This window comes from Cygnus atratus, chromosome 2, assembly GCF_013377495.2.
Source record: "Cygnus atratus isolate AKBS03 ecotype Queensland, Australia chromosome 2, CAtr_DNAZoo_HiC_assembly, whole genome shotgun sequence".
NCBI classification, from domain to species: Eukaryota; Metazoa; Chordata; class Aves; order Anseriformes; family Anatidae; genus Cygnus; species Cygnus atratus.
Window position 1 is genome coordinate 3042580 of NC_066363.1, and position 15815 is coordinate 3058394.

Genomic DNA, 15815 nt, shown 5'->3' on the forward strand with positions numbered 1-15815 from the left:
ACAAAAAAGACATGGTTTGACTTTCATTTTCTCTTGTTGGCTTTTGTTTGGAAAGAAAACATTTTTTTTTTTTTTTAATGTACAGCTTAAATATGTGATAGAGAAAGTGAAGGAAGACATTTGAGCAAACACGCTGAGGAAGAGATCAGGAAATCTCTTATCAGTCCCCATCCTTGTTGAGTAAATTACTTATTATCTCTGCAATTCAGCCATCCAAGTGGTAAAATATGGATAGCAAGTCTTTCTTTCATTACCTCTTTACTTGCTGTGTGTTAGATGAGTGCTTAACACGGTGGGGACTCCTGTCATCATCCAAATAACTATCCACAAAAGAAATATTGCTTTTGATATTTTAATTGACACCTTTCACAGGAACTGCACCAATTATTGCATCTTTTTTTCACTCCTTTTAGAGCTGCCTGTAAAAATTGTGAAGCCTTTGCGGGATAAGATTGCACTTGAAAAACATCGGGGATTCCTGGAATGCCAAGTATCTCGTGCCAACGCTGAAGTTAGATGGTATAAAAAGGATATGGAAATTCACCCTAGTGACAAATATGAAATTGTGAGCGAAGGTGTCTATCGGAAACTCATCATCAATGATGCAGATTATGAAGATGAGGACACATACACTTGTGATGCCTTTGATGACAAAAGCAGTGCTCATTTCTTTGTTGAAGGTAGTAAACAATTTTTCCTCGCAGAATACATTGGAAAGGCTGATTCAAAAGCCCTTGTCATTTACTTTAAAAACACAAGACCACTTATAGTTTTTTCATTCAGTGCAGATTTAGTGTGAATTCCATTGATATTGCTTCTTAGTAGGATTATAAGGGCAGGAATGGCTTGGAAAATTGTACATTCTCTTAAGGAGGGTGGTTAATTCATGTTCTGGAGAACTTTTTAAGATCTACTGAACAAAGCTTGTTTAGAGAAAAGTTGCTATAGTTTACCGAAATCTTTCCTATTAACATTATCTGCATTTCACTGACCCTCTATTGCATTTATATATGAAATAATAAGTAATAAAATTTTCCATATGTAATTCCAGTTATAGCTCCAAGAGTTTGATATCAGGATGGAAAGGTGGTGGTCTGCTTTAGAAATTGGACTGGGAGTCAGGAGATCTGGATCCTCTCTTGAGGTTGTCATAGTCTTACTGTCTGAGCTGTTAGCAGCAATATGTATTTATTATTTAGAAAAAGAAAAAGGGATTTTTTAAGGCCTTTTGAGCCTGGTTCACTATTCAAATGCAGTAAAGATGGCATGAATGTGCAGGATGACAATCAAAGAGCTCTTTCATGGATCTTAAATCTCTGCTTTCTCTTGCTCCATCTTTCATCCAGAGCAATCCATTAACATTGTAAAGGAGCTGTGTGATGAGGACGTGACTGAGCCAGAAGAAGCCAAATTTGAATGTGAGATATCCATTCCATCTGTGAAACCCCCCAAATGGTATCTACGTGGAGAAGTCTTACAGGCTGGCAGAAACATTATCATGCAGCAAGAAGGCACCATCCACCGGCTGACAATACTGAAAACCAGCGCTGATATGACAGGCACCGTTCAGTTCTCCATCGGCAAATCAAAATCCACAGCAAACCTGCTTGTCAGAGGTAATGTGATATGTTCTAGCTTGAATTAGATCATGAGAGATCCTTTCTCTCACAGTCTCTGGAAGCTAATTTTCCAGACATAGTGTTTAATGTGCAGGCTCCACTGCCTGGGATCTTTGAAATGTTGCGTGTATACCTGGAAGGTCTGCTTAGGTTCCCAATTACAAGTTGTTGGGCACTAAACATGACAGGAATGTCTCAGAAATGTCTCAGCATCTGATTAATGGGTGTGGTGTGCCTAGTATTCAAATCTATAGAGCCAAGACTGTTTTTTCTTTTTTTTCTTGGCTTTACCAAAGTAGTCAAAACAGGTTAAATTTTCCCAGAGAATTTATTTTGTCGTATTTCTGAACTAGACAAATTTGCTGGCAGATTTCCTTAATTCACTTTTTCATTGATTTGATCTGGGACGAAGCTTCAGGACATTTCCTCTTCTGTTGTCACCATTGTAAATGTCTCCAGTCACATCCTGAAGTCCTTGGTTTGTTTCTAATTCACTCTTATTTGAGTAAAGTCCTCAATCAGAGAGCAATTCAATAAGCACTGAACCAGAACTGGACCATGCATTTGGTGCAATATTATTGTACAGAAATGTAGTCACCAGTATCCCCTATAGATTATTGTACTGTTTTAGCTTCAAGGTAAATCAGGTCCATAACAGAAACCTGTAGCATCACCTGAGCAGCTCACAGAACTGTTGTGAACATGAAATACATGAAATTAATTGGCATGAAATACAGAGTAGAAACTTTCCTCTTCTTCACATTGCATTCATCCTTTCTTCTTTTCCAACCCTGCTTTGCAGATTACCATATACAGATCACCAGGAAGATGGAGGATAAGACAGCTTTGGAACGCCATTCTGTCATCCTGTCTTGTGACTTCAGGCCTTCTCCAAAGGTTGTGAAGTGGTTCAAGGGCCACACGCCCATCGAGCCCTCTGAAAAGTACAAGATCAAGCGGGAGAAGCATTCAGCAGAGCTCAAGATTCTGAAGGTGAAGCCTGAAGATGCTGGTGTGTACAAGTGCAGGGCAGGAAATGCAGAGACCGAAGCCACGCTGACAGTTGAAGGTATGAGCAGTTTGCAGCAGGGAGGCTTGCCTGTTGCATATCTTTACTTTCAGTATTTCTCTCTAGATTTTTTATCTTTTTGAGGTCAAAATCTACAGTTCTCTTCTTAATTTGTTAATTTGATATAAGCGTACCATTTTCTCTGATCTATTTATATTATGCACTGTGCTGATATTCCAACATAATGAAATCCAGCATTTACCATCAAATAGAATATGTACATGGAAGGGCAGTGTCTGGGTAAGGTGCTGGGATTAGGCAGAAGTGTATTTGTCTTTCTTAAGGCACATCATTTTCCCTTTTGTCCAAGGAACCGCACTCTTTGGAACTCTTTGATACTTTTAGCTAAAAATGTTTTCCTTGTGTTTAACTGCTATAGGCCTCTGATTTTTCGTGCACCTTTGTGGTTTTCATTTCCACTGACCGCTGTGTCAGCTTTTATCTGTAATATATCTGTTACTGGTGTTCTGTCACATCCTGGTATAGCAGTACTGTTTAGCCAGTTCTTCCCCTCTGGTGAAACTGGAAGAGAAGTTGATCTCTGTGTCACTTTCAACAAGACTTGGAGGCAGGCTGCTGAATCATTTCCAGCAGTCCAGGAAGCAGCTTTTGGTAACAGTTTGGCCTTGCAGAGGTTCATCCAAATGACAAGATTTTTTAATTCTCCAAAACCCTCTTCTGAGTTAACCAGTCCTTGAGAAAAAGCACTTCATGTGTAGAGAAGCTTCAAAGACAAACTTCTGGTCAAGGACTGGAAAAGAAAATAATTCACTTCCTGTTGCTCCCTAAACCTCAGCAAATTGTTTTATCTCTGTAGTAGCTGTTTGTGGCCAAAACCCTTGTTTTCATATAATCTTCTTCGTGATTCTTTCCCTGGCAGTGAGTCAGGGATGATTTACACACTGTGTATGTGTGTGTGCAGTGACTAGAATACAGGGACTGGAGCTCTGAGGGGTATTTAGACATCACTGTAATGTTATTACCATTTCAGAAGAATTACTTATCTTTAAATAAAAGAAAAAGATTTATGTGTGAAAGGAGAATTGAGGGCTCTGGACAACATAGTCTTTTGTAATGGATGCTCTTCTGTTGGACTAAGTGCAGAACCAAGTAAATGAAATGTATTGGCCTGTGATGTTCAGGAGATGAGGCTAAATCATTTAATAAACCCTGAACACTGTGAAATCTGTGTAACAGTACTAATATATAGCAACAGTGGTAATGGTACACCTTGTTTATCCAACAGCCCGCAACGTAGAAGTAATCAAACACCTGCAGGATGTGGAAATTGAAGAAGAGAGCTCTGCTGTCTTCTCCTGTGAGCTGTCCCATGATGACGAGGATGTGGAATGGTTCCTGAACGGCACCCTCCTTTACACCAACAATTTCAATGACATCAAGAATGTTGGCAACTGCTACACGCTGACGATGAAGCAGGTCAAGCCTGAAGATGCTGGCACAGTGACAATGAAGTCAGAAAAGGTGTCAGAGACCGCGCGTCTGAAGGTGATAGGTGGGTCTGATCATACTCTTCAAGAACTAAGAGACATAAAGCAGGTATTACTTACCATATCCATGCAGCAATCCTCCTTCTAAGCCTCACCCCTCTGGGGGGATAAGTGTTCAGGTGCTTTCTTCTAGTTTAAGTTTCTACTGTAGCTGATGATTTTCCTAAGGAAAATTGTTTTGGTGTCCTGCCAAAAATTTCTGTAGCTCTTTATCATTCTTTTACTTATCATAATTATAGTTTCAAGGGCAATTTCCTTCACTTGTTGCTCTCTTAAATAGTATGTAGTCTAAATACTGTTGTTTCTAAAGATTTTCTTTTTGACTGTAAGGAGCTGAGATTCAGTGTACCTTCAAGGGTAGGGCCCACTTTTCAGTGTATCTATCATCAAGTTGGACTGATTCAAATGAGCAAAAAGAATGAAATTTGCTGCTGTCCTTAATGTTTTCAAGTTTGCTCACAGAACTGAATTGCTGTGGTTTAACATTCTCATGCATCAGCTAAGCCATAGTAAGTTGAATGATATTATTTCAAGCATGCTAGAAACATGAGGTAAAGCTTCTATCAAAATTTAAAAATCATATTTTCTTTAGAAATACACCTGTTTCTAAAGGCATGCTCAGGTAACTCATAGAGATTTGTTGCCATAAATTAACTCCATCATGTATCTGCATTGTTCCAGGATAGAAGTGTCAGTGGGAAATGTTCTGAGACATTCTCTCTGAAAGTCAGAGAGTCTAATATCCTACATATTCTTGTAGGAAATCAGAGACCATTCTTCACGTGTTTTGCCTCCTGGTCATCACTAATTTGTTTTTCCTAGAGCATCAGAAAAAATTAAATCTTTTACTCTACCTACTCAGAGAGTCTGAAGTATTTCCTCTTCTTCCTTTCTTTTACACCTGGTCAAAAAATTCCCCTGAATTTCTGCATGAAATATATTTTAAGATAAATAAAGGGAATCGATGCCCTTTAGAGGCAAGAGCAAAGATGTTCATAGAATCATAGAATATCCTGAGTTGGAAGGGACCCATAAGGATCATCAAGTCCAACTCCTGGCACCGCACAGGTCTGCCCAAAAGTTTAGACCATGTGACTAAGTGCACAGTCCAATCTCTTCTTAAATTCAGACAGGCTTGGTGCAGTGACTGCTTCACTGGGGAGCCTGTTCCAGTGTGCGACCACCCTCTCGGTGAAGAACCTCTTCCTGATGTCCAGCCTAAACTTCCCCTGCCTCAGCTTCACACCGTTCCCTCGGGTCCTGTCACTGGTGATAACAGAGAATAGGTCATCTGCCTCTCCACTCCCTCTTGCGAGGAAGTTGTAGACTGCGATGAGGTCCCCCCTCAGCCTCCTCTTCTCCAGGCTGAATAGGCCCAGTGACCTCAGCCACCCCTCATACGTCTTCCCCTCTAGGCCCTTCACCATCTTCGTCGCCCTCCTCTGGACACTCTCCAACAGTTTAATGTCCTTTTTGTACTGTGGTGCCCAGAACTGCACACAGTACTCGAGGTGAGGCCACACCAGCGCAGAGTAGAGCGGGACAATCACTTCCCTCGACCGACAGGAGAGTGTGCAGCATATCCTTTTATTTCTGCTGCCTACTGTATGAGTTCTGCTTCATACAAAGACAGTGCCAGCTCTCCAGCTTCAGAATAGCTACATCCCAATTATTTTCCTTCACATGTGTTATAACCACCTGACCACTTTCCGCTTGTGCACTGCTGCAAGAAGCAAGGAAATTCCCAGAGAACATTTTCTTCTTCTTCATGATGCATGCAAGGTTTTCCTTACTTAGGCTATCTTGTTGAGCATCTTCTAAGTATGAAGCTATTCCTTGGGCCTTCACTAAGGCCGTACATGTCTGATTCAAGCCCTATTCTCTGTGACTGCATCTCCCTTGGGATCACCTCTGCCTGACAGATGACCCAACACTGACAAAAAAGGAGTCCATGCAACCTCAGAGAGAGACCACAATTGCAGTGCTGTCCTGATTTCCATAAAACTCATTCATATCATGAGTGTGAAACTGCTGTAGGTTCTATATTGGTACCATCAGTTTTGGTAAGGGTTTACTTAAGCCCTCTTTAAATATCTGGTAGCAACTGAAAATTTCTCGGCTTAGATTCCTGGTTAATTCCTGTTTTGCTTGTTAAACTTCAGAGAAGCCTGCTGTCTTCATGAAGTCCTTGGATGATGTTTTTGGTGAGGAGCGAGGTATAATTAAACTGGAATGTGAAGTCTCCAAAGAGAAGGTCAAACCTGTTTGGAAAAAGGATGGTGTGGTGCTCACTGCTGGCAACAAGTATGAGCAGATACAGTCTGGGAAGACTCTGTGTCTCCTTATCCATGACCTTGAAAAGACAGATGCAGGTTTATACACCTGTGATATTGACACTGATGTTGCCAAGTCAAAGGTCAGCATTCAGGGTAAGTACTGTTGACAATTGCCAGTAAAGTGGTGCTGAAAATACATGTGGGTTGGTCCCTACATCTCGCACCTATCCCCTCATGAACATAAATTGCCTCCACTATAAAACAGTGTTACTGGAATTTACCACAGTGATTTCTGAACAGTTCTTCTTGCTCTTTGTTGTAAGTATACCTTGTGTTTCCGTGAAAATCTCTGGATGTGTCAGGAATGTACCGGCAATGTTTTCTTTCTGAACATTCCTAAAGTGGAGAAACCCTCCCAGAAGAGCAGCTGATTTCTCAAAACAAAACGATGCAATAAAAAATCACACCCCAAAGCAAAACACACATACCAAAAGAAAAAAGGTGTGGCCGGAGGGGGGGGGGGGGGGGCGGGGCAAGAAAAGAAAAAAGCAGCTTGTTTCACATGGCTCAGCTAGTATTTCAGTCTGCTGTGGGAACACGAAAGCAGTTCAATATTGTCTGCTGAAGAAGACAGCAATCCAATCTGTCCTCTAATCCTTGTGGCTTCCTGAAGGAAGGAGGAGTGTTCATGGCTTTTGAACTCTCATTGGTAACGAAACAAGTTTTGAATTTCAGTATGATTTGAACACCTGGAGGAGTAGGATGGTAACAAATACACAAATAAAAACATTCCATTTCTCATCATGGGCAAAAACCTTTGTCTCATACAATATCCTAGAGTATTTCCATCTGTTAGCTTTTCCTCATTACATCTTCACTCTGCTTCATGGAATGAGCTGTTCTCCACACAGTCCTTCCAGAGCAAAGCCAGGAGATTCACAAGTCCCTTTTGCTATAGCTTTCTGGTAATTCTGATTGGATAATGTCTGAGGAATTCTTTACATGTCAAATACATCAGTAAGGAATGCAGTAGCTTCCTGCAAATCCTGCAGATAAACCAGTCTGATGAGCTAAAAATGTCAGTACTACTTCTCATGTCAATCGTAAATGCTTTTTCTTCTTATATTAACCTACATTTTGTCTTCCAGAACTGAACATTGGCATTACCAAACGGCTGAAGAACACTGAAATCCACGAGGGAGAAGACTGTATGTTTGAGTGCATTTTGTCCCATGAAAGCATTGATGACTTCAACTGGACACTGAATGGGAGCAAAGTGGAAAGTGGAGGGCGATTTAAAGCCTTTAACATGGGTCGGAAGTATACTCTGAGTATCAAAAGTGCGATTCCTGATGATAGTGGGGAAGTCATTTTCACTGCCCGTGGTCTAATCTCCAAGGCCTCTCTGGTTGTGAAAGGTAATGAGACCAGAGAGCTTCTGGGGGTTGATATCTTCTACTCTCTTCTCATAAGGTGTCCCAGTAAACCATGAGGGCAAATTTGTGATATGGTTAAAGTGAATAGCAGCCCTCTCTATGAGCCTTGAAGCACTGAGAATTTCCCTTAAAAGCAAGTAAAAGGGTGATTTTTTTTTTATAGATATGTGAGAATTGCAGAATACACTGAGTGGTGTTGGAAATGGCTAGTTCCACTTCTCACTCTGGCTAGTTCTGTTAACAGTAGATAAAGAATGATCTGTTCAAATAACTGTAGGTGCAAATATCCTGTAAGTCTAAGCTGAAGGGATGGCCTTCGTGCCATCTAATTGTATGTGGTGGTTTTACCCAGCTGGGCAGCTAAACCCCACCACAACCGCTCTCTTTCTCCCCCTCCTCAGAAGAGGGGGAGAAGAATGTCTGTATTTAGAGAGAGACACCCCACCGTAAGTGTAAGCCTGCAGTAACTTCAGTGACAACAAAATGATGGCCTCTGAAAAGGATGCTGTCAAGATGAGTCCTAAATTCCTGTAAGTGATCATTGCTGTTCACTGAGAGCCTGTAACTTCAATTAATGTGCACTAAAGAACAAGATTAGATTGCTTTTGTCTCTCCCTTCCCCATCATAACCGTAATTATTCATGGGAGAACAAGAAAACTTATTGGATATTTGAATTTGAAAAAAACACTCTAATCTTACTGCATTTCTCATCGTGTTTTTTACCTGGAACTCATTTATTTTTGTTTTCCCACAGAAAAACCTACAGAGGTTACAAAACAACTGGAGGATAAAACAGCAGCAGCGGGGCAGGACATCAGCCTGAGCTGCGAATTGTCAAAGCCTGATGTGAGCATCAGGTGGTACAAGGATGGCAAAGCAATCCGAAAAAGCCAGAAGTATGACTTGCACCAAGAGGGAACACGGGCCGTCCTGATCATCCATGACTCCACAGTCAAGGACAGTGGGGAGTACACCTGTGAGACAGAAGTCTCTAAAACGAAAGCCAGGATCACAGTGCAGGGTCAGTTGAAACACACACAGGGGCTGACACTTACAAAAGTTGGGTTAAATATCAGCAATCTGTGGGAGGTGTTCTTCTGTTTTCTTAAGCAGGATCAACCATTGGTGTTCAAAAAATGTCATGGATTAAAGTCTTTTTTAAACAAAATCTGGAGACTGCATAATCTTCTGTTACTTAAAGAGCCAATCTATATTGGTAATTTGAATTAGTCTTTTTTGAATATGGGTGATTAAAACTATGCACAGTCTACCAGATGAGATCTCACCAGCGACTGTGCAATGGCCTTAAACTTTCTAGATATCTTCTGGAAATATTTTACCTGGTATGTCCTATGTTGAGGGGTAGACTTGGTGATGTTCTTAGACCCTTTCCATCTCTGCATGCTGTGGTTCTGTAAGTGGGGGCAGAAGAGCAGAGGAGATTTAAGATGCCTCTGTATGCTCTGGACTTGTTGGGGTAACAAATATCTCTCTCTCCTCCTTCCCTCCTCCCCCTTTTTTTCCTTCCAGAGAAACCTAATTACTTTGTCAAGGAACTTTCAGATCTGAAAGTTGATGAAAGTGGCATTGCAGTTTTTACGTGCCAGAGTGAGAAAGCCGCGTCCTCTGTGGTCTGGAGGAAAGGCATAGCTGAACTCAGGGCTAGCAAGAAATACGAGATCACGCAGAAAGGACAAGTCCTGCAGCTGACCATAAATAATTTGGAGAAAAGTGACAGTGACACGTATACCTGCGACATTGGTGATGCTCAGTCCAGAGCCAAGCTAGTCGTGCAAGGTATGCATGAGAGGAATAAGACTGTTCGTCCTGTTTTTCCAACAGCAAATGTTATTTTGGTGGAATTTGTACATTTATGGCAAATCTCTGGGACTGCAGCTGTCTGGCCTGATTAGAGGCTCTGTGCATGACATGTGCAGGAGGCCAAGTGCCCCAAAAGGGAAGGCTGTATGAACTAGAGCAGTGTTGTTGGGTGGCTACATGTCCAGATGTTTAAGTGCTGCCATCCATGCACAGGCAGATCTATTTCTCAGCATATGGATAGCAGATTTGATTTCTGGTTCTGATACTTGATATAGATAGGCTGCACAGGCCATGTGGACAAAAATCTAGCAACTTGGAACTGGACATGCAGAACAATTTGTTGATTTGAAGCATTTACATCTGGAGCACTTTAGGAATGATTTAAAAACCAAAATGCTGATGTGAGGAGGAGCCGGTGAACCTGAATTTAGTGTGAGGTTTCTAACGCCGACTTTTCTGAGTTAAAAATAGTTCTCTGTCAAAAAGCTCAAGACAAAAGTAAAGTTCCCTGATGCTGCATTCCAGGTAGTTCTGTTAGGAGAAACTTCATAACATTGGATTTGCATTGTGCTGGCTACTTGTTCTGCTATATGTGTTCTGGTATTTTGAAGCTGTCTTCATCCTATTTTGGTGTGTGTCCTGTATATATTATCTTCCTGTGAATAATTGTTGTGTTCAGTTACAGGGGAGTTACGTTTCAGTCTTCTGTATCATGAATGTATTTCCTTCTTGAACTACTCATGTGGGAAATCCATAACCATAATCCATAAGTTTTCCATAACAATTTTCATGCTAGGAGTGGAAGATTCCAGTAATTGATGTATCTGTGTTCCTTTCAGGCCAGAAAGTGCTAATAACAGAAGACCTGGAAGATGTCACTGTGTTAGAAGGAGAATCTGCCATGTTCAAATGCAGAATCTCTCCTGTAGACTATAGCAAAGTGCAGTGGTTTTTGGATAAAACCCCACTTCATACCAATGAACTTAATGACATCCAGTCTCAGCCTGGTGGATATCACTTGCTAACACTGAAAAAGCTCTCACTGAAGGACTCGGGGGTCATTACATTTGAAGCTGGTGATAAGAAAACATCTGCCAATTTGGTTGTTAAAGGTAATTCAAGCATAAAAACTGCAGGAGAGAAGAGAATGCATAAAAATGTCTACAGGATAATGTGGACAGGTGAAAAACGGCAACAAATTTGGCCCCAGCATACGCATATCTGTATATGTTCAAGAATATCATTACCTGTATGATGAAGCTAGGGGTGAGGAATTAACACTTTGCATTCCTGGAGAGCTGTCAGTGTATTTATTGGACCTTAGATGGGAATGTTATACTGTAATGATGGACATTGGATATCTTGTCCAGTTTTCCTTCAACCAAGCTGGTAAGGTGGCAACGTGATGATGAGTGAGAAGAAATAGATTAGTTCAAGGAAAAAAAAAAGAAAAAAGAACAGTCGATATGTTTTTAATTTATGTTTCATTGTTTGAAAGGCAACATTAGGTGTGTTGTCTGCTCTTCATTGTTGACAATGTTTTCTCCAGAAAAGTTGATCTAGACCAAAACTTCAATGTTAGTCTACTTTTATAGTGAGGGAATAAGATGAATGCCAGGCAACCTAAGAGTGTAGGTTTAAAGAAATGTTGTTTCCTTATGGGAAATATCAATATTTGTCTTTATACAGAGATCTAAAACAGTCTCTGCTGTGTCAGATAGTATTCTCATTCTTTTTGGAATCATCATGTTTCTTGCAAGGATTTTTTTTTTTAATTTGAAAATTTTCCCCAGTTGGCAATTTTTTCCATGCCACAAAAGTGCATTAGATTTTTCTGAAATCAAATGAAAGATCTTATTTCCAAAAGGCTGACTCCCTTTGGTAACACCAATATGTGATGCTGTAGTGCTGACGAGAACAGTTTTTGGTTTTCTGATGAGTTGGATTTTTGTGTATTAAAAAACCATTAAAAAGCCAGAAGTTCAGAAGGGTAAGATCTACCTTGGCTGTTGCTATCCAGCTTCTATAAACCATGTAGAGAGACGAGCACTTCCAGAGAGCAGTTCATCTCTTCTCTCCTAATGACATATTTTGGAAGTAAATATCTGGTCCTTGGAGGAGCATATCATCTTCCACTGATGATAGAAACATTCTGCATGACCAGTCTAGGATATCTGCCTGGTTTTTAGATGACCTCATACCGATGAGGTGAGCCCTGCTCTGTATAACTGGATTTGGGAAATCTGTATTGCACCTCACTTCATCTAGAATTAACTTTCGATGTTCAGTTAGAAGGTTCAAACTGATAAACCCACATAGAGAAGTGTTTATGAATACTACCTCCATCTTGCCTATATTTAATGAGACATGAGAGATATTATTTTTGTTCTTCTACAGGCATTTCTTTCTCAGTTTCTTCCAGATGGCATTAGGTATTTACTAAACCACATTTTATGGCATGACTGATGCCTTCCTGAGGGCTTTGTAGTCCTGCACACCAAATTATTCATTACTAACCCTGATCTGTAGTTTTGACACAAGTGATCTTGGATGTAAGTCTTACAGATTACTTGTGATCTGAAAATCTGCACCTCTTCTGAAAATCTCAGACCATTTTTATGTGATTCTAGAAAAGCCCTGCATCTTCACAAAGGAGCTGGTTGATACTGAAGTCACTGAGGGAGAGGATGTGATTCTCCACTGTGAAATCTCCAAATCAGACAGCGCTGTAAAGTGGTGCAAAGATGGGAAGAGCCTTAGGAATTCTTCTAAGTATAACATCAGCCGGTCGGGATTTGAAGCCAAGCTGGTCATTCACAGGGCAGAAGAAAGAGACAGTGGCAGATATGAGTGTGAGGCTGGAGCAGCTAAAAGTAGTGCGGTTATTACTGTCAAGGGTAAGAACATTTGGAGTGATGGTTTGGGTCCTACCTTGTTCTATATGCTATATACGTGAAGCTATACTGAAAAGGAACCTCGTGTCTTTGCACCACAGTGCAGAAAAGGTTCTGAGTCATCCAGAGACGTGGCAGAATGTGAGACAGGAAAATCCTTCATCTTACCTGATTTGGGTTCTGTGGAATGTAAGTGTCTCACCTTTCTAGAGCAGTCAGCAGTGGGTCAGCAGAGAACAGTCTCTGTAGAATATCCACCCAGCCTAAGAGATAATCCAGAGAAAAAATTAGTCGCCTTCTGTAGCTGTCTCCTATGCTGTCTCTCTCCAAGAAGAAATCAATGCACCCACAACTGTCTAGATAATTGCTTTAGGCAGCTAAATTTTTGAGAGTAGCACATCCGAAGCATTTATTCCAAAGAACATTATCTGGCAGGAGGTGGTAACTGAAGGGTTGTATTGTCTGAGCTGCAACAAATCAATGTTATTTTCTTAGACACATGAGATTTTAGTGTATTTCCTGAGCATTTTAGGAAAGCACCAAGTATATTAGGCAGAGCAGTGGGTATGAGCTGGGTCAGAACTAGGTTCACCTGCTATTCACGTTACAAACCCTCCCATCATAATTTCTCCAGCCTCTTGTGAGTCACTTCCCTAGCCTGAGGAGGAGCTCAGTTCCTGAGAGCAAGTCTGCCCATTCACACAAGCAGGTTTCAGCAGGCTGTTAATGCTTAGCCTCACCAGTGGGTATCCTGCATGCAGTTATTCCCAACACACTCTGGAAGGGCTGATCAGAAACTGCATCCAGATTAGAGAAGTAAGTGCAAACAAAAAGGCTTTGGGTCATTGGAATAGTCAACCTGAACCTCAGAGCACAATGAGGGAAGGCAAATTGCTCAGCCAGAGCACAGAGAAACAAACCAGTTTAAGGCTGAGGTCTGCTGTGCAAGGAAAGAGAACAACTGGATGATGGTGATAGCTGCTGGTTACTGGTCCAGATTTGTTATAACTTTCCTTAGCACTACTATGCTTTCCCAATACCCATTACACACAAAGGAAGGACCTGTGTTGACTCCAGTAGGACCTGGATCTTACCTGTGATGAAGTGGAATTTTTCTGTTAAATAAAAAATAAACAAACATTCATAACGAGTGTTACAGAACTGCCCCATTTCTCCCTTCACCCAGAAGGGTGTGGATGAATGTAGGATTTGAAAACGGATTCAGATCACTAGTAGATGCAGAGGAATCGAGTCATAAGGATGTCTACAACAAATTATACTGTTGTAACATTCCTTTACCTAATAAGTCACATCAGAATAGCAGAATGCAAAAATAGCAGAAAATTTCAATATTCACGTGACACTGTGAGTATCCACAAAGTAGAGGTGAAAAGAGAACAGAAGAATGGGCTGTAAGCCACAGGACAAACACATCATGAATTGGTAGCAGACCTCCATATTCATAAGAACACTTTATTAGACCTTTTTTCCTCCCTCCTCTTCCCCAAGAAGTGCTATCTCTACAGTAGCTCACCTTAAAGTCTTGGGTCCCAGGCTGTGATAGAGCCTGCAAAGGAATCTCCCCAGGGGCCCTTTTGTGTCCAGCATGTCCTGTGTTTCTTCTGTGCTGTTTTTAAGTCTGCATTCATGTCTGATGAAAATCTGTCTTGGTTTCTTATAATAAGAAATCAATAATGCTAGTCATGATAAAAGGTGCCTTGTCATTTCTTTGTGTTTTCTGTGTTTACGTACGAGGTGACCTCGGTTAGATTTTACATTTTTTGTGCCACTGATTGAGCTTTGACCACCAGTCTGCAATGTAGTTCAGTGTCTGCCATCCCTGACTGACTTCTTGCACCACCAAGAGCGTGGCTAAGTTGCACTGGTGGGACTGGCTTCTGTTTGTATATTCTGTGCCTTGCACCACGGATCTGGCTGTCATCCCAGAATGGCACTGGGGAGCTGAAGTAGGACATTTCCCCTCACAGCTAGGGTCTTGCAGTGCCCCTGCATTACATTAGATAATTTTGGTGCTCCCTTTACTACTGAGGGGATGGGAGAGGAAAATTCAAATAACTGAGTAGCTGGCCATTGCTAAAGATCTTTTAAGACTGAAATTGCGCACTAATTCCCAAAGTACTGAAACAGTACTTTTATGTCACTAATAGTATTGGCAGCATCTGATGCTGTTGTTAATAACAACAATAATAATAGCAATGTCTTTAAATAGTACAAATAGTGGTTAAAAGATAAAAAGCATACAGTCCTGAATATTTTTGAGACTTCTCTGTAGAGTTCTGGCAGCCAGATGTGATTTGTAAGAATCCGTTCCCTTTGTTTGCTAGTGTATTTTCATTCCTGTGGTTTTCTACCTGAACAAAAAAAAGTCTGAAACTAAAAAGTGATTTCCAAGCTCGTGTGATTCCTTTAACATGTGCAATGTTCTTTTCCAGAAATACCAGTTCTCTTCAAGCAAGAGCTTCAAAACGAAGAAGCTAAAGAAGGAAAACAAGTCAAACTGACCTGTGAGCTCAGCAAACCTGATACCCCAGTGAAATGGATGAAAGGAGACACTGTTCTTTATGCCAGTGAGAAGTATGAATTTAAGCAGCATGGCACTGTGGCAGAGCTCATTATTCGAGATGTCAAATTGATAGATTCTGGGGACTATACCTGTACTGCTGGAGAACTGAAGACCACTGCTCAGGTGAAAGTAAATGGTAGGCAAGGTTGGATGCACTGCAGCACTTTCTTAATGCGTTGCTTTATAGATTTTCTACAAAACAAACAAAACCACAGCACTTCTTTTTGTAGGAGTATCATCTACAAATTCATGCTTAAAATTTAATGGCAATATTGCATACTTGTAAGTACCTGTACATACTTCATTCATGTAATTTTATGTTATGCATCTGGGAGCTTAAATCTGTAACTTCCCACTGAGCCTGAAATAAGTGCAGGCGGTTTGTTTCCTATACCCTTTGTGCCAGAGTTCCTGACCTGTTAGCTATTTTACACGGTTGTGATTAAGACTGCAGTTAGATTTTGAGACTAGCAGCATGACAGCACAGGGAGAACGTGAAAACATAACATGTAAGAGCAGACAGGAATGCACAGCAGTCAGGTCTAGTCCCTAGCAAATTGCAGGTAGCCAACTGATTAATGTTTAGACTCCCAAAGTCCCCCAGACA

General features: G+C 40.9%; 1 protein-coding gene across 1 annotated transcript in view; it reads left to right on the forward strand.

Annotated features, from left to right (window-relative positions):
- The window catches only part of OBSCN (obscurin, cytoskeletal calmodulin and titin-interacting RhoGEF), a 151217-nt gene that overhangs the window by 56530 nt on the left and 78872 nt on the right, over positions 1–15815 (forward strand). Inside the window, 10 exon segments of the mRNA XM_050709295.1 lie at positions 414–680; positions 1347–1616; positions 2422–2688; positions 3935–4201; positions 6359–6625; positions 7621–7890; positions 8664–8930; positions 9440–9706; positions 10570–10842; positions 12361–12627. Coding sequence (XP_050565252.1) covers positions 414–680; positions 1347–1616; positions 2422–2688; positions 3935–4201; positions 6359–6625; positions 7621–7890; positions 8664–8930; positions 9440–9706; positions 10570–10842; positions 12361–12627 — 2682 coding nt within the window.